Source organism: Portunus trituberculatus, chromosome 3 (genome assembly GCF_017591435.1).
Source record: "Portunus trituberculatus isolate SZX2019 chromosome 3, ASM1759143v1, whole genome shotgun sequence".
Lineage (NCBI taxonomy): Eukaryota > Metazoa > Arthropoda > Malacostraca > Decapoda > Portunidae > Portunus > Portunus trituberculatus.
The window spans coordinates 8139032-8157754 of record NC_059257.1 but is presented as its reverse complement, the minus strand read 5'-3'; the positions used below and the strand labels follow the sequence as shown (position 1 = coordinate 8157754).

Here is an 18723-nt window from a genome sequence, read left to right as displayed (position 1 = left end):
TTAACTATCTATTTATTTCCAAACATTTTATTTCTAACCAGTGAAAATAAAAAAAGAATTAAAAAGGCTATCTATTTATTTCCAAATTGGCTCTCACTCTGACCAACCCTTCCCCTCTGACCCCCTCCAGCCCCCCAGAGGCCCCTCCCCGGCGTTCCCAGGGGCAGTGTATTGACTAACACGCTTCAAGGTTCAGTAATTACGCCTGGACTTATCTGTCACCGTTGATATGAGTTGTAATTAAGTAATTGAGTTGGGAATACGTTTCGATAGAGCTGATTTCTGTGTGTGTGTGTGTGTGTGTGTGTGTGTGTGTGTGTGTGTGTGTGTGTGATTTCGTTCCTCTTCCGGTTTTGTTTTGTTTTGCTTTTATTATTATTTTTATTATTATTATTATTATTATTATTATTATTATTATTATTATTTTGTTTCAAGTTTTTTTTTCTTTTTTTATTCTTTCTTATGTTTAGTTTTTCTTTCTTACTTTATCTTTTTTACATTCTTCCTCACTTTCCTTACACACACACACACACACACACACACACACACACACACACACACACACACACACACACACACACACACACACACACACACACACCTCTTTTCTCTTGTAATTGGGACATACTATTGCCTCTTTCTCTTCTTGCTTTTTTTCTAGTCCTCCTCCTCCTCCTCCTCCTCCTCCTCCTCCTCCTCCTCCTCCTCCTCCTCCTCCTCCTCCTCCTCCTCCTCTCTTAAGACTCAAACAATAGAGTTTCTGGATTCTTGTTACACCAGCTTTCAGAAAGAGGAAGAAGAGGAGGAGGAGGAGGAGGAGGAGGAGGAAGCAAGGAGGAAGAAGAAGGAGAAAAGGAAAGGGAACAGCAGATGAAAGGAAGACAAAGGAAAGGACAGGGAGAGAGAGAGAGAGAGAGAGAGAGAGAGAGAGAGAGAGAGAGAGAAGAAATCTGTGAATAGCGGGAAGGAGATAAGAAGAGAGTGGAGGAAAAGTGCTCTCGAGGGAGAGAGGAGAGAGAGAGAGAGAGAGAGAGAGAGAGAGAGAGAGAGAGAGAGAGAGAGAGAGAGAGAGGCAGTTCATGTAAACCCTCTTGAGAACACAAGTCAACACCGAACAAAAAACAAAAGAAAACCGAATTCTTAATACAACAACGAAACCACCTCTCGTTTTCTATAAGAGAGGAGGAACTACAGAAAAAAAAGGAAACCAGGAAAGAAGAGAGGAAAGGGAGAAGAGATAAAGAGGGAGAGGGAAAGGGAAGGGAATTATTAGTGAAGGGAGAGACGAGTCAGGAAGGAAAGCAGGAAGAGAGGAAGGGAGGAAGGAGGAAAGATTAGTAGTAAGGGAGGAAGGGATGAAATGGATGTGAAGGGAGAGGAAGCGGAAAGAGACACCATGTCAAAAGGCAAATGAGAAGTGGTGTAAGGGGAGGAAAGAAGGGCGAGACGGAGGCAACGGAGGAGGCAACGAAGGAGGAAAGGGTAAAGGTGGTCACAAGGGAAGGGGAGAGGCGCGAGAGAAGGCCAGAGGTACGAATGTATAAAAAGTAAGAAGGGTAATAAATGTATAAATAGGAAAGTAGAGAGAGAGAACGTAGCAGAATAAAAAGGAAAATAGAAAATGGATGCAATATAAACAGGATTCTAGAAAATACACACTAGAAAGGTAAAATAAAGGAAAATGTAAAGAGAAAAACGGGAGAGGCGAGATGTGTTTCTGAATATGATAAACGTACACAAGGTGGAAAAAAAATGGCAAAAAAAAATAATCACAGAATAAGAACGTGAAAAAAAAAGAAAAAGGAAAAGGAAAAATAATAGGTAAAAAGTAGCAAGTAAGAGAAATAAACATAAGAGGAAATAGAAACGAAAAAAATATTGAAACTTAGTAAAAAGAAAATAAAACTTGGAATTAGACGGTAGAAAAATAAAACTTGGAGACAGAATTAGAAGATACCAAGAGAAAAGACTTATATTTCAGTTATTTTACAATTTTATTAAAGAATGACACTTGTACTGAAACATCACAGTAAGTAAGGTTTATATTTCCTACTGTGATTAAGAACCCTTCAATTCACGCCGTCACGTCACGCTGGTCACGCAATTCCTAACCTCACAGACTCTGCCAATAGGATACAGAAGCTTTTCGAGAACGTGCTAACTTCATACCACCATTTATATTTCAAAACATCCTCGTATTCCACACTTTGGCAGACGAGAAAACATCCTTGTAAAGTCTGAAAGCTCAATAACATCTTTTGCAGGTTGAAATGGCTGGACATGTAAACTGCGCACACACATGTTTCAAATCCACGTTTTGAATAGATCTATCTTTGAATCTTAGCCTTTATAGATAACATCCTTAACCTCTTCAGTACCATGACGCGTTTCCATATTGATTTTGGTGACTATTTGGTGATTTTATACAGCTTCACAAACTTATGTGAGGGTTGAAATAGTGAAGACTGTATATATTAATCTTCTGACGTCCATAGACCCTTCCTAATGTGAATAAAATCGTCTAATCATACCCAAAACTCAAGGTAAAAAATGCGCCCCAGTACTAAAGAGGTTAAGTTAGCAGGCCTGTAACATCTGAAGGCTCAATCCTGCTGGAGGCCACACTTCATTGAGGTTTGGCTGGCTGGCTGGCTGTGGTCTTGGTGGCCTGAGAATCCCTATATGTGGTGTCTATGGGCAGTCGTTGACACACACTCCATCAAGGGCACAGACGACATGCTCCCAGTCACACAGGTGGGCCATGGGGTTGAAAAGCGTTCCCTCAGCACAAGGCTCGGAGATCACGTCATATTTCCCGTCAGCGTTCTGTGAAAAAGAAAACGAGTCTTGTACTTCCCTGGTCTGTCTTTCATACTGCGAAGGCTACTGTAATATTAGGAGATAGAATAGGGTCAATAGGATTCATTACTGTGCAAGCTGCTAGTACTAGAAATGTGCCCAAAAATGTAGTTGATTATTAGAAAGATCTGGCATCAATGGAAGGGTTAAGGATGAAAGGACGCGAGGAAAGGAGAGTCGTGTGGCGGAAAGGAGGGATGGTTTGACAGGAAGTTGTTAGTCAGGAGGGAGGGAAGGAGAGGGGGAGGCGTCTAAGGAGGAGGAAGGAGAAGGAGGTGCCTGATGAGTGAAGAGGAAAGTGGAGGAGGATGTTACCAAGGAAGAAAAATGTCTGTTGCCCTTACTTGCTACTTTTTACCTAGTGATTTTTCTTTTCTCTCTCTCTCTCTCTCTTTACTCAAGCTCTTATTCTGTGGTTATTTTTTTCCTCATTGTTGTGTATGTTTATTATATTCACACACACACACACACACACACACACACACGTACAATGGAGCAGAGCCAGTAGTGGTGGCAGTTGTCGGGGTCAGCATTGATGCCAGGGCGCCTTGCACACATCATCTGGCGGGGGTGTGGGGGGCCTGGTCACTTTCTCCGTGGTGGTGGCGTCAGGGTCCTGTGGGTGTGCGTCAGAATGGGAAAGTTATTGAGTGCTTCAGTATCCGAGTTAAGTGTATTTCATCGTCACTCGTGTTTGGTTCCTTGTCAATACCTCGTGGCCTCAATTGGTGGCAGGGGTGGGATGCAAATGTCATAATTTTTAGACATAGTTATTTACATTTATTTATTTGGTTTACTATGAAGCTTCAGAAATTAGAGATATTGGTGAAACATCGCAGTATATTCTAACCTTATAAACTCCTATTGAATTATCCCCTTCAGTACCAGGACGCGTTTTCGTATTCATTCTGGTTACTATTTGGTGATTTTATACAGCTTTAGAAATTTATGTTGGGATTTGAATAGTAAAGCCTCTAGCCATTAATCTTCTAACCTCCATAGACCCTTTCTAATGCAAATAAAACCATCTATTCATACTAAAAAATCAAGGTGAAAGTGCCTCTTAGTATTGAAGGGGTTAATGGACTGATCTCTGAATGGGGGACACAACAATAACAAGGGCAACTCACGCGGGTGGTTGGGGGAAGAGTTGGCCCAGGAGTGATGACGTTTCCAGTGAAGGTCTCCACGAGGGTCTTAATAAGGGCGAACTTCCTACCACACTTGCCCTTGAAGTCATCCGTATCAATACTCCACACCATCATGCCGGCCAGTCCCTTCTCCTTGGCGTACTCAGCCTGGATGGGAGACAATTACAGTGTAGTTATTTTTATTACGTATCGAGAACCAATGAACTCCCAGGCTCTGTCATCACCAGTGGATCATTCAAGACTAAAGACAAGCAATAATAAAACAGCAAGAGTAAAATACTATTACTCGACCATCACCAACACCTTACGTACCTTGAGCTTGGCAGAAGGCTCGTCATCATAGGAGCACCAGACATTGCCGTGCTTGAGGCTGTACACGTAAGGCTCGTGCATAGCAGGGTCGTGCACAACAGTCCAGCCATCCAGAATTCCCTCGCAGATCTGAAACACGAGATTGTAATTATGTTTGCCTTTTTACTGGTACTGCTCGGACGAAATGCCGGCCTTTGTTTATTAGATGCAGGAAGGGAGAGAAGGAGAGGAGGAAGAGGGCGAGTGCAAGGAAGAGTGAGTGTTGGAGTGCAGATGATGAAAGGAGGAAGAAGGAATGCAGCAATGAGAAAGTGAAGGAGGGCTGTAAGAGAGAGAGGGAGAGAGAATGTTCCAGGAGATAAATGAATTGCAAGGGATAAATGAAGAAATGGAGGAAATGATATAGAAAACAATATACAGCCGAAAGGAAATGAAGGAGTGACAGAAAAGAAACTAAAATGAATATAATGGATAGTTACTGAAAATGAAAAAGGACAAAGTAAATAAGTAGAAACACGAGAAAGAAAACGAATGACATAAAAAGCGAACAATAGACAGAGAAATTAATAGAAGAATAGGAACCGATTGAAACAGTCTGAAGAAAACGAGTTGAGGGGTGAAGATCGAGAGGGAAGAGAGAGAGAGAGAGAGAGAGAGAGAGAGAGAGAGAGAGAGAGAGAGAGAGAGAGAGAGAGAGAGAGAGAGAGAGAGAGAGAGAGATAAAGATGGATCTGGGCTAGAATTACAAAGGTTGGGAGTCACAGAGCAAGAAACAAGACACAGAAACAACTGAACAAGGCACGCACATGACACCAACTCATCACTCGAGGGACACGAAGGAAGGAGAACAAGAAGAGGAAGAGGCAGACCAACTTCTCACCTCATTGTACCCCAGCATACCGGGTTCCTCTGTGTACTTTCCTCCGGGGCCTGGCTGGTGGGCGGGGGCGTAGAAGCCATGCTGGTCTGCGCTATCGAGGGTCCAGCACCTTCCATAGAGAGGCACTCCCTGGGTCAGTTTTTCAGCGGGGAAGCCGTTGTCAAGCCAGTACCTGACGGCGAAGTCCTGAAGGAGAAGGATTTAGCTGGTGATAGGATGAAGGTAGGATGGGAAAGTAGGTAGAGATATTTTTGTTTAGATATGGAAAGGAAGTCACATGGAAGAAAACTCGATTGTGAGAAATTATTTGTTTTACCTTAGAAAAGAGGAAAAGGGATAAAACTATATTGCTACACGTTTAGTTGTGGCCTGGACAGAAGACAGTGAGGAAAACCAAATTGTGAGAGTTATCTGCTTTAACTTAGGAAAGAAAAAGGAGAAAATGAGATGAATGGAGAATAATGAGCGGGGGACTTTACTATAATAAACCCTGAGAGAAGATAATAATGTGCATACTTGTAAAAAATAGTACATAACACCTCTTTCCTTCTCATTACAGGTAAGACAAGGCTCGGCAAGTGTTTTGGCAGCGAACACCTGGCGCGATATTACCTGCCCTGCTGAGTACAGGTGAGAGACATTGTTGTTGTTGTTGATGATGTTGTTGTTGTTGTTTGCATTAATGGAATGAGGCTGAAGGTAACACAGGGCAATGAAAACACCCCCAAACGACGCCCCGCCGAGCCAATAACGGCAAGCAAAGTGTAAAGAGCAGTTGTACTTTTAATCTTGAGAGAAAGGAACCCCGACGCTTGCCTCTTGAAGGTGTCCAGGTCGCGAAGAGGAAAGGAAAGTGGATGTGTTTGTTCCCTGGTTTGCAAATGTGCAGCGAAGATGAATACAGGTGTTGGCTAATCAGTAAAGAGAGTAATCAGGGAGCTTAACCCCTTCATTACCGTGACATGACTTTGTATTTATTCTGGTTACCATGAGATGTTACACAGCTTCGGAAACTCATGTTGGGATTAAAATGAAATGATCACCCACAAATCTTAAGATAATAATGCATCACAGTACTGAAGGGATTGAAATAGTGAAGACTGTGGCCATTAATCATCTGACCTCCATAGACCCTTCCTAAAATCAATGAAATGGTCTAATCGTACATAAATCTCGTTATAAATGTGCCCCAGTACTGAAAGGGTTAAATTACCTGGTTGAAGTACACGTTATCACCAGTATCGTCAGGGTGGGCGTAGAGGCCGGACTGGTGGTGGGTGTAGGGGTCCCAGTCACCGTGCATGTCGTAGGTCATTAGGTTGGCCATGTCCAGGTGCTGCGCGATGCCGGGGATGTCGTAAGCCTCGTCGATGGTACCCTTGCCGGCAGACACAGCGGCGGTGAGCATCATACCGTTAGCGTGCAGTGCCTCCTTCAGGTCTTTAAGCAGCAGCACGAAGTTGGCCTGGAAGATCATAACAGCATAACTTGATCATAAAATAGAAGCTCCAGGAATTCTTTAGGCCTACACACGCCAGTCCTTATATATATTTTTTTATATATTAGGGGAAGACTAGCTAAGGGAAACAAATAATATAATAAAGGCCCACTTAGTTGCCAGTCCTCTTATAATGTCCGATGGAGTTAGCGCAAAGAAAGGGATCAATTAAACGTCTTGAAATCTCCCTCTTAAATGAAGTTGGAAATACAGACACAGGCAGAGTTCAAGAGTTTATCAGAGAAAGATATGGGTATGGAAGCCTGCCTATTTCCTCCTATCCATCCCTCACCCTGTCCTCGGGGTTGCCTCCTCGCTGTGTCGGGTACTCCCAGTCCATGTCCAGACCGTCGAAGTCGTGATCCTTGAGCAGCTTAATGGCAGAGTCCACGAAGGTCTTCCTGCTGGCCGCGCTGGACGCCATCTAGGGGCAGGACAGTGTGTTGGTGGTGATGGTGGTGGTGGTTAATGTGGTAATATTTTCTAATGATGTGGCCACTGTTTTCAAAGGCCACAGAGATGAATATCTTGGTTCGTAATAGTACTTTTCCTATTGATAACGTAGAAATCGTGTTAATCTGTCACTAGAATCTTCAGAGTATCCTTAAAAACCCGTGTGACTGAAACTAGAGTGTTTTAGACCCTTCCTAATGTCAATAAAATGGTCTTATGGTACACACAGCTCAAGTTAAAAGTCTCAGTATTGAAGGTGTTAAAGGATCAAGCTTAAGAATCCTTACCAAAGGATCAGTTTATACTTACATGAGAGTACTTGGTGGATCCTTCGTTCCATCCACCCACAGCCAGGATGGTGACGAGGTTGGTGTTCTTCTTCTTGAGGGCAGTGAAGCGGTCGAAGGCACACAGACCATAGTCATCACACAGCTCATTCCAAGGGTCCAGCACCTGAGGAGGGAGGGAACAGAAATAGAAAGGTTGCTCACTACTCTGTCTTTTCCTTCAGCAACACACACAACCTTTGTATTACTGACCACCACCACCACCACCACCACCAGCACAGCCCCAAACAACAAGTCCCCACACCTTGATCTTATTGTTGCTGCCAAGACCCGCGAAGCCGAAGATCAGATGTGTGCAGAGGTTTGGGTCAATGTCCTCCACGTCAAACATACCGTCACCAGGCCGATACACCGCCCAGGAGCCGTAGTAGCACACCATCACGCCCTCTGTGGCCAGGGAGAGGAGGTGATGAGCGCCGCAGGTCAGGGAAAGAAGAGGAAGGTATGGAAGGTAAAGAAGGAAGAAATGGAGATTATGGAAGAGAAAAGGGAAGAATGACAGATATCGGTTATGGAAGAAGAGGTTGTGAAATGAAAGCAAAATGAGGTTAAAGAAGATTATGGAAAGAAAAAAGGGAAAAGGAGAATTACTGATAGACATCGAAAGGAAAATAAGATAAGAATGTAAAGGAGAAGGAAGAAAAGGAGATTAATGAAGGAAAAGGGAAAAAGGATGGAGTTACTGACACATGGAAAGAAAAATAAGGTTATGGAAGAGGAGGTTTGTGGAAAGTAAAGAAGAACGAAAGAAAAGGAAGATTGTGTAAAGAAAAAGGGGAAAAATGTAGTTACTTGCAGATATCGAAAGGAAAATTAAGTTATAGGAGGTTAAAGAAGGTTATGAAAGGGAAAGAAGATTGATAAAGGAAAAAAGGAAAAAGAATGAAGTTACTAGTAGATATTGAAGGAGAATGAAGTTAGGTTAGGTTAAAGAAGACAGTTATGGAAAGAAAAAAGATTATAAAAGGAAAAAAGGGAAAAGAAAGGAGTTGCTGACAGACATGAAGGGAAAATGAGGTTATGAAAAGAAAAAAAGGGAAAACAAAAGACGTTACCGACAATCTTTGCGAGGAAAAAGAAGTTATAGAACAAAAAGAAGATTATGAAAAGAAAATTAGACTTTTATTACGGCGCTAGTGACAGATTGATAAGATTACTGCATTATTAGCAGGAGAAGTAGTCTTGAGAACTCAGTGATAAGCTTCCTGCTTAGTTAACAAGAAAAGTCCTTCTGAGGCGCCGCTGATAAGATCCCTACATAATTAACCCCTTCAGTATTATGACGCGTTTCCATATTAATTCTGCTTACTATTTGGTGATTTTATACAGCTTCAGAAACTCATGTGGGGGATTAGAATAGTGAAGACTGTGGCCATTAATCTTCTGACCTCCATAGACCCTTCCTAATGTCAATAAAATGGTCAGATCATACACAAATCTCAAAGTAAAAATGTGTCCCAGTGTTGAAGGGGTTAACAGGACAAGCAGTGTTGAGAACCAGTTATTGATCTTTGTGGCCTTGGAAAATCATCGTGGCGAGGGAACAAAGCATTTATATATATGGACTTAACTTAGATATCACCCCTACGCACGAATTTATCCAGTGTTCCCTTTGGAGTGGAAAAGATATAAAGAAACAAATTAAAATATCTCGGTATCGCCCCTTTGAAAGTCCACGCGAAGGGAGAGAGATGGAGAGAGAGGAAGATGAAGAGCAGGGGAAGCTAAGAGAGTATTAGAACTTTTGCAAGAGGAGAAGGAGGAGGAGGAGGAGGAGGAGTGTAATTAGAATACTTTACGCCAATAGCAGCTCGGCATCACACTTCCCAGACCCACACGGAGAGATAGAGCGGCGAGGGGACGTTGAGGACAGAATATTGAAGTTTAATTGATAAGACAGTTTTTCGCGAGGGAAGTTTTGGGGTTCGAGAGAAATTGTGAGCGTTGTGATGAGGTGAGAGGCAGATGCGTATGTGTGTGTGTGTGTGTGTGTGTGTGTGTGTGTGTGAGTGTGTGTATGTGTGTGTGTGCACTGGTCACGCATACAAAAAGATAATCTTCAGTACAGGTATGAAGAGGACTTAGTGATGATAAAGTAGGTGTGGATTTCGACTTAAGAACATTGGAGTGTGAGCTTTAATTAGACAAGGCGTGGGAGAGATTACCTGTGTCTGTCATACGAACAAACAACTTGAAATGTTTATCTCCATGTGTTCTCCAGGTTGAAGTCTTAAAAGATCATGAGTCGATCGGTAAGAGTAAGGCATCAGCTGGGCCACTAATCATACCAAAAAGCAGTAAAGAGAGAGAGAGAGAGAGAGAGAGATGGTGTCTTACTTTCAAATATAGTAGATGAATGGAACGGACTCACTAATAAGATTCTTAGTGGTGGATCAGGAAACTTCAATAAATGGATGTTGATGGACAAACAAATTCTATACCAAAAATTAAGTAATAAAAAAGAAAATATAGGACGTAACTGGGTCTCAAATATTGGTCGATAAATGGAACGGTCTCACTAATCAGTTTCTTAGTGGGAAATTGGGAAACTTAAAAAATAGATAGATTTATGAATGATGACAAGATGTTCAGACAAATTCTATGCCAAAAAGGAGTTAAAGAAAATGAGATGTGACGGAACTGGCTCTCAAATATTGGTAGACGAATAGAACTCAATGATTAGGTTGTTAGTTGTGAGTCAGGAAACTTATATCTCTTCAGTACCATGACACATTTCCATATTCATCCTGTTTATTGTTAGATGATTCTATACAGCTTCAGAAACTCACGTGTGGGATTAAAAATAGTGAAGACCGTGGCCATTAAACTTCTGACCTCCATAGATTCTTCCTAGTGTTAATAAGATAGTCTAATGGTACCCAAACCGAATGTAAAAAATGTGTCCCAGTACTGAAGGGGTTAAAAGATTAGATCAATTCATGGATGTTGTTTACTGGGCAGACAAGTTTCATATAGGGAGTGTCACGTGGAGGCCTGATCGCTTCCTTGCACCTCCTTGTGTTGATGTCCTTATCTTACCTGTGAGGGAGAGCGTGAGAGCGAGGCAGCCCAGGAGAGACAAGAGCAACTTCATGACTAACGCCTTTGGGTGCACGGCGAAGAAGTGCGTTACCTGGCCGCCTCACCTGCCTATATGCTCACCTGGCGGACCGCGTGCAGATGTCAGTTCCCAGACGGTGTTAGCTGTACCCGCCTCACCTTGCCGATTCCCCTTCATCCCCCTCCCTTCCATCCCTTCCTGATGCCACAGGGGAAAAAAAGTAAAGGAAAGGAAACCTGGGAAGAGTGTCCATCTTATCTTTTTGTTATTGTTTTTAAGGATTGTGTTCATGTTTATTCTCATACTTGAAAGCTTCACAATTTTTATATTTTCCAAGGTAAATTGCATTCGACTGACTTAAAGTGGATTGAGATGTTTAGAAAGTATTGGATCTTTATGATTATTTTAGAAGTTTATTTGTTTCTGTCCTTTAAAATTGTTACCAGATCAGTTCATATTGTTGTTGTCTTTATTTACTCACAACTTTGATGTTTTCCAAAGTAAATTGTATTCGACTGACATGAAATGGATTGAGATGTTTAGAAAGTATTTTGTCTTTGTCATTGTTTTAGATATATATTCGTCTCTGTCCTTTAAAATTATTACCAGATCAATCCTTTAAAATTATTAAAATTCTTACCAGATCAGTTCATAGTGTTACTGTTTTTCTGTACTTCCCGTCATTAGATATTTACAAACTAAGGATTGAAAAAGAAAAGAGAATCTTCACTTTTCCTCGCAAAAAAAAAGCAAACCTCTCTCTGTTTCTCTTTTGGTATTGTGTTCTTTGGCCACGTGTGCAATGTTGTCTTTTTATTTTTTATTTTTTTATTGTCCTTGTTTTCTTCCTTTGTAGTGATGTTTTTCATGTGTATGTGTCCTCTGGTATGGCATTTCAAAACACATTCCTCTCTTTCTTTTTATAATTTTATCGTTCAGCCTTCGTTGTTTTGTAATAGTTTTGTCCTTTTTTCTCATGTTTTATCTTTCATTGTTCTTTGTGTTGTTTTTGTGACCTTCGATGACGCATTCCGCTGCTCATTATCTCTGGCGTCAGCTGCTGTACCGTCGTCAATTCCTCACTCTTTTATAAATCACTCCGCCGGTGATATCTGCGTCTCGCCGCTGGCAACGACCCACAATGTTTCGTTCCGTCCCTTTTCCACGTTTCCGAAAAGCTTCATTCAGCCTTCATATCATCATCGTCATCAACCTCTTTGATTCCATTGGTTGAGCTTGTATGTGTCATGTCCTCCTTGATATCCAGGTGTTTCGAGGGCTGCTCATCTCTTGGCTATTGTTCTGTGTCTGGCCTGCTACCCTCGACCATCTCAGGGCTCTTCTTTCGTTGGCTTTCCAGTGTTCACGTTTCTTTTTTTCTTCTCTTTTCCTCTTCATTAGTGTCATTGGGTTCATGTACTTGATATTTTCTCATGACTTGTTTGTTTTCAAGTTGCTGTTTGTATTTATCATGAAAATATGTGCTTGCGTAAGGATATATTACAGAAGATACGTATGTTTGTTTCCCTTCTGTACACTCTCCATTTAGAATTCTTGTCTGTGTTCAGCAAGTGGATGCAGGATTTGTTTGTTCAGCTCTGCATTACTGACACAGACTCATCAGACTATCATGAGGTCCATCAGCTGACTGGCAAGGCCCATTACCTGAACATTTATCACCTTCCTGAATAACAATTGAATTCATTACCTTAGCAGCAGGTTGATACGTTGATGCGTTACCTGGTGAAGCTTCCTCACCTAACTGACTTGAGAAAATGCCTTCTGTACTCGTGGCGTTTAGTCTCACTCACATTTTCCTTAATCAAATCATTACTAACGTGGCCTGTGTGGGAATTCATTACCTACTCACTGACAATAAACCTTAGAGCTCATTAGTTAATTAAGTATTTACCTGGCTGAAATATGAACGAGTATTGTTACCTGCCTTGAGAGTTCATTAGTTGGTGAATAAGTTATTAGGTTAAGGTAGAGATTGGGGCCCTTGTCGCTAGGGTGGGAGTAGAGGTCGGCAAGCGTCCCAGACATCGTGCAGGTCACAGCCCATCAGGTTGACCACGTCGAGGCACTGAGCCATGGCCGGGACATCATAGGCAGCGTCGATAATTGCTTTGCGAGGAGACACAGCCGCCGACAGCATCATTCCGTTAGTGTGCTGGACCCCTTCAGCTCCTTGACCAGAAGGATCAAGTTCTCCTGCGGGAAAGGGAACGAGAAACGAAGAGGGTCGTGAATAATAAGTTAGCGGACGTGCTTTGATCTCTTTGATTCTATTCCTTTTCCTTTTACTACTTTATCATTTTCCTTCTCTTTTTCTTGTTTTTTTGCTACTCATCCTCCTTCCTCTTTTCATCCTCCTCCTTCTGCTATTTCTTTTTCCGTCTTGTCCTTTCATAAGAAGGATTGAACCATGCTTTTCAATCTTTCCATGTACTCGTTCCGTCTTTTTACTGTTCATACTCTTCCTGACCCTTAAAGTATTAAAATGTTGGAAGGAAGGTTTCACGTGCCCTCCTGACCCTGGCCTGTTAGAGTGTTAATGGCAGCGTGACACTTGTTGATTTATTCAAGTGGGCGATTTCTCAGTGCAAGAACAGAACTACAGGCAGTGAAGGGCTGGAGCTTGTCGCGGTGCAGGCAATTCAGGACAACTGTGTCGCAACCTTCACACCCGCCGCGCCACGACGGTCTGCTCAGTCGGCGAGGCGTGGGCAGTCCAGCTCCGTTTTCCATGTTGGATCTGAAGCACCGTCATATTCCGGAGTATTTTATCTCCAAGAAGGCATGTTTAGTTAAAGCATAATTTCATAATGGTTGGACATAACGAAACATAAGTAAAGGAGTGTAGAAACCATGAAATTCTATTCTTCATCGTATACTTGTCATAACTACTCCCTTGCTCTATTGAGGTTGAAAACTGAGATATTGTTGAGCAAATATTACTTCATCTGTGGATGTAAATAAGTTTTTCCATACTTGTCTAATTGTTTGGTCAAGTGAAGAAATATAAGCACTTTTCAAGGGAGGCTGAATTTCGCTCGGATTCTGTGGGGCAGCTTGGAGCAGGATTGCCAACCTTACACAGAGGTCTTGCTGAGATTCCTTGTGTGAACGGAGTGTATCACACTGGTGGCAGCAGTGGGACGGTGGTGAAAATGTTGGTTAATGGTAATGCTGGCCTGGTGCTCAAGGAAGGCTCATCCAATATTTTCGTCTCAAGTCTTCGCTGATCCAACCCGCCACCCACTAGCCTGGTCAGTGAGCAAGGCGTGGGCGGCCATGCGCCGTCTGGCTGCCCACCTCCGCCTCCCTCTGTCCTTGCAACAAAAATACATTGGTCTCACTAAACATTATCTTATTACTACGTCACTTGCATGAATTATTCCGTCATTCCTTTTCCCTTCCAGTGATTATTTTTCTTCAAATGTGCATCAGACCAATAAGAGTCAGCGGAAAGGCTTATTGATAAAGGTCATTGTAACAGCAGCAGCAGCAATAGTTGTGTTACTAGTGGTAGTAGAAGTCGTAGTAGTAGTAGTAGTAGTAGTAGTAGTAGTAGTAGTAGTAGTTGTTGTTGTTGTTGTAGTAGTAGTAGTAGTAGTAGTAGTAGTAGTAGTAGTTGTAGCAGTAGTAGTAGTAGTAGTAGTAGTAGTAGTAGTAGTAGTAAGAGTGGTAGTAGTAGTAGTAGTAAGAGTAGTAGCAGCAGCAGCAGTAGCAGCATCAGGAGTATCTTTACCTTGGAGTATCTCTCAAATCTCTCATTGTTGCCGCCCACGAACAGCAGATGGCAAGGCTTTGGTTTTCTCCTTTGAGTCTCTGCGGTGTAGAGAATGCACAACTGTTGAATTTTTCACACAATGCCAACCGCGAGTCCAGCACCTGCGGCGGTAGGGAAAGCAAAGGTGCGGCAGAGAATTTTAGCGTAAGTTCAGTGCTTCCTTTGTATGTTGAGTTGACAGTTACCTTTTAAAGCTCTCACTGCTCCACAGTTTTCTTTCTTACGCACTACAAAGGCGATTTTGGCAATAGAAGGGTTAATTGACATACTCTTTTGTGGGTCCTGGCAAGGGTTTTTAGTGGTTACTTCTAACTAGGCATAGAGAGAGAGAGAGAGAGGGAAGAGGTGGTAAGAGGAGCAGGAGGAGGAGGAGTGGAAGAAGGAGTCAAAAGAGATGGAGAAGGAGAGAAAGACAGACAGGAAGAGGAGTTTTGAGTAGAAGTGATTGTATTGCCAGTGTGGTTTTCAGACACATTTCTTTCGTTACAAGGTAATAACCAAGCGAAGGTTTCAATAAATGAGTATATAAGATCCAGGAAGGAAAGATTCATAATTTTCTATATTTTATTTCTTTCATTACAGATCAATACTTGAAATGCAGTAATGGCAGTGATTCCTTTTGGTTTTCTCGCATTGATCCAACACTCCGCCACCGTCCTGGCCACTGCTCCCTCAAGCACACTGATATAACTCGCTCTCAGAGTCATGAGCCTTAAAGGAAAACCTGATATTGTAAGATCTCACAGAGTTCAATAGGAAAATGTACTGCTAATGATAGTAAAAGAAATAAAGATGAAATAAAGTCTTCATAGCGAGTGTGATACTTCGAGGCTTCACAGTCACTGGTGTACAAGTAAGGACGGTGAATGCTGGCGCGTAGGCTCTCTAGGGGCAGTCGTTGGGGCACATTCCCTCAATGGCGCAGACAACGTGGTCCCAGTCACAGATGAAAGCGTTGGCGTTGAAGAGAGTTCCCGGGGCACACGCCTCCTCCGTGGCGTCATATCCACCCTGGACGTTCTGCGATAGAGAGCATGAGGGAGCGTGTAAGTGAGGGGAGGAAGGAGGGGAGGGAGTGTGAAGGATGGAGAAGAGGAGGAGGGACAGAAGGAAGGTCATGGCAAAGAAGGAAGGTAGATTTGATTCGGAAATTGGACAGTAAGATAGGATAGACAAGGAGAAAGAAAGATTGGATATGTTCACACACACACACCCACACATGCACACACGCACACACACACACACACGCACATATATTTATATTACCTGAGAGCAAAGGTAGTAGTGGTGGCAGTTATCGGGATCAGCGTTGATGCCGGGAGCCTTGCACTTGTCGGTTGGGGGTGGGGTGGGTGGCTTGGTGACTGGCTTGGTGGTGGTGGCATCAGGGTCCTGCCAGGGAACGGGGAAATCGTAGAATAATGAGGAAAGAAAGAGAAAAATATTCATGATTGCTTCGGTATCAGATTTATAACAAAGGCATTTTTCAGCTTTTGCAGTTGTTATGAAGGAGTTTTGTGTCATACTGGTGGCAGCTGTGGGATTATGCAGAGGATAGATATCGGCTTCTTATTTGTTCAGGATAGATTATATTGATGGCAGCGTTAGGTTTCCCTTTGATATGCATGTAAGAAGCACGATATTAAGACAACAGTGAGATGGTGAATAACATGTTTCTGTAAACTTGAATCATAAAGTTTACCTTTTCTTTTCATTAGTACATTACCAGCCAGACTGGAGGGTGACTTACAGGGGTGGTGGGGGAAGGAGTGGGGCCAGGAGTGATCTCAGAACCAGAAAAGGTCTCCACCATGGTCTTGATGAGGTTGAAGGTGCGGCCACACTTGCCCTTGAAGTCGTCAGTCTCAACACTCCAGACCATCATACCAGCCAGATTGTGAGCCTTGGCGTACTCAGCCTGTGGAGGGAGACATGATTGAGTGTATGTTGGGGAGGAGAGGGGCTAAGGATCCCTCTTTAGCACCAGACCACATTTTTGTCACTTTTATGCTATTTGCTTCGTGTTTAGTTCCCGTCCTCGCTTTACCTTGGTCTTGACGGAGGCCTCGTCATCATAGGAACACCAGATGCGGTTGTGCTCCAGGCTGTACACGTAAGGCTCGTGCATGGCGGGATCATTTACGACGGTCCAGCCATCCAAGATTCCCTCGCAGATCTAAAATAACAAGTTTCCCTTTTATATGCAGGACTGATATGGTAGGATTTGGTAACGAAGAACAGTAGGTGAGGATTTACTCTCTGTAAGTTACTCGCACTTATTTTCTAGTTATAAGTAGATGGGCGAAGAATACAAAGATAGGATTGTGTAAAGAGGATGCAGGGAAGATCATAAGTATGAGAGATTGAAAACTAAATACAAAGCAAAATCAGTTATTCACCTCGTTGTAGCCCAAGAATCCTGGCGACCTGGTGTAGGGTCCAGCAGCACCAGGCTGGGGTGCGGGGGCGTAGTAGCCAGTGTTGTCTCCATTCTTCAGAGTCCAGCAGCGGCCGTACAGAGGAACGCCCTGGGTGATCTTGCCGGCTGGCATGCCCTTCTCAATCCAGTAGCTGATGGCGAAGTCCTACAGGAAAAAAAAAGTCATTGATTTAAGACATAGCATAATGGAGAAGAGAGAGAGAGAGAGAGAGAGACCATCGTAGGCAAATGAAAAGAAAGAAGAATGTATATATGAAACCTGAGTCAACCTAACCCAGACTTGTTTTTGCGTGTTTCACTTGATGGTTCATTCCACTGACCTGGTTAAGGAAGAGGTTGTCACCAGTGTCATCAGGGTGAGCATAGAGACCAGACTGGTGGTGAGTGTAGGTGTCCCAGGCACCATGCAGGTCATAGGCCATCACGTTCACCATGTCCAGCTGCTGAGCCATGCCTGGGACATCATAGGCGGGATCGATAGTCAACTTGCCCGCAGACACAGCCGCTGTCAGTATCATTCCGTTAGCGTGCAGGGCCTCCTTCAGGTCCTTCAGCAGGAGGATGAAGTTCTCCTGTGGAATAAAATAAATAAATCGTGATTATTCTCGTAGGTTGGTGAAGATTATCTGATTTTCCCAATTGTTATTCATATTCCCTCCCCTATAGTACTATTTTTCTTTTTCTCTCTCTCTCTTTGCTTTATTTGCTTTGAATTCCAACTTCTTCGTCTGTTACTTTTTTCTACCTCTCTCCTTTTAATACAGAAACTTGAATCATGTTTTTACATTCCTCCATCTACACTTTTATTCCTGTCCCACCTTCTCCTCATACTCTTCCTATTCCTCATGCTCCTCCTCTTTTTTACCTTGTCCTCAGGGGCGCCTCCACGCTGAGTCGGGTACTCCCAGTCCATGTCAAGACCATCAAAGCCGTGCTTCTTCAGCAGCTCGATGCTGGAGTCCACAAAGGTCTTCCTATCGGCTGGGTTGGCTGCCATCTTGGCGGTGAGAAATAAAATATGTCAGCCAAGCGTGATGATTTATAGCAAATAATATGATTAGAAATTTATCAGTGGCTCATAAGCTTAGCAGATATAATTGGTAACAGCGGTGGGATACCTTTCGGTCTGTATGAATCCCGGAGAAGTAACAGCATCATTACCTTGGAGTACTTTGTGGATCCCTCGTTCCAGCCGCCCACAGCAAGGAGGGTGACAAGTTTGGTGTTCTTCTGCTTGAGGGCATTGAAGCGATCATAGCCACACTTGCCGTAGTTGTCGCACAGCTCATTCCAGGGATCCAGCACCTATGTACGAAACAAGAGCGTGAGAACAGGAAGTAAAACTGTAACAAACATACGTACTCATACCCACCTATTTTCCCAATCTCTATGTTAGTGACACGACACTAAAATCCTGTTTACAGAGAGACAAAGCGAGGGAGCCTGTTGTCTGCCACTCCCGCCTCTTTAACACCAATGAAGCCATATTTTTTCACAAAGGAGAATCATAACATAGATGCACAGTAAAGGCTAAAAAGAAAAGGATCAAAGAAGAACACAAAGATGAAGCCAACCTTTCTAATCTCAAAAGAAAAGAGAAGAAAAAGGAAGATGTGGATGAGACAGGAATACAAAGACCAGGAAGGAGAAAAGCAAAAATTGTGTAAAGCTAGAATGAAAAACTATAAAAACAAAAGTGGAAGAAGAATATAAAAACTAAAAGCAGAAACAGGAGGAGCTTGAAGTGAAGGAGGAAGAGGAGGAGGAGGAACAGAGAGATAAAGTAATATCTGAAGGAGAAAGCAGGAAAGCAGTAGGAGGAATAAAAAGAAAAAACACCTGACAGCAACAAAATAAATGTGAATTGTATTTTTACACGCCATGAACTTTTGTAAAGACTTTTCTAACACCACAGGGAAGCTTAGT

General features: G+C 42.8%; 1 protein-coding gene across 1 annotated transcript in view; it reads right to left on the bottom strand.

Annotated features, from left to right (window-relative positions):
* Positions 1–1975: 1975 nt before the first annotated feature.
* The window catches only part of LOC123509787 (probable chitinase 10), a 64962-nt gene continuing 48214 nt past the window's right edge, over positions 1976–18723 (bottom strand). The window contains 24 exon segments of the mRNA XM_045264335.1: positions 1976–2826; positions 3349–3408; positions 3410–3475; positions 3990–4157; positions 4323–4451; positions 5203–5388; positions 6416–6667; positions 6993–7124; positions 7463–7606; positions 7745–7887; positions 10540–10633; positions 12606–12775; positions 13180–13319; positions 13705–13896; positions 14316–14458; positions 14948–15081; positions 15245–15377; positions 15624–15749; positions 16108–16275; positions 16405–16533; positions 16757–16942; positions 17118–17369; positions 17663–17794; positions 17959–18102. Coding sequence (XP_045120270.1) covers positions 2692–2826; positions 3349–3408; positions 3410–3475; positions 3990–4157; positions 4323–4451; positions 5203–5388; positions 6416–6667; positions 6993–7124; positions 7463–7606; positions 7745–7887; positions 10540–10633; positions 12606–12775; positions 13180–13319; positions 13705–13896; positions 14316–14458; positions 14948–15081; positions 15245–15377; positions 15624–15749; positions 16108–16275; positions 16405–16533; positions 16757–16942; positions 17118–17369; positions 17663–17794; positions 17959–18102 — 3558 coding nt within the window. The 3' untranslated portion in view covers positions 1976–2691.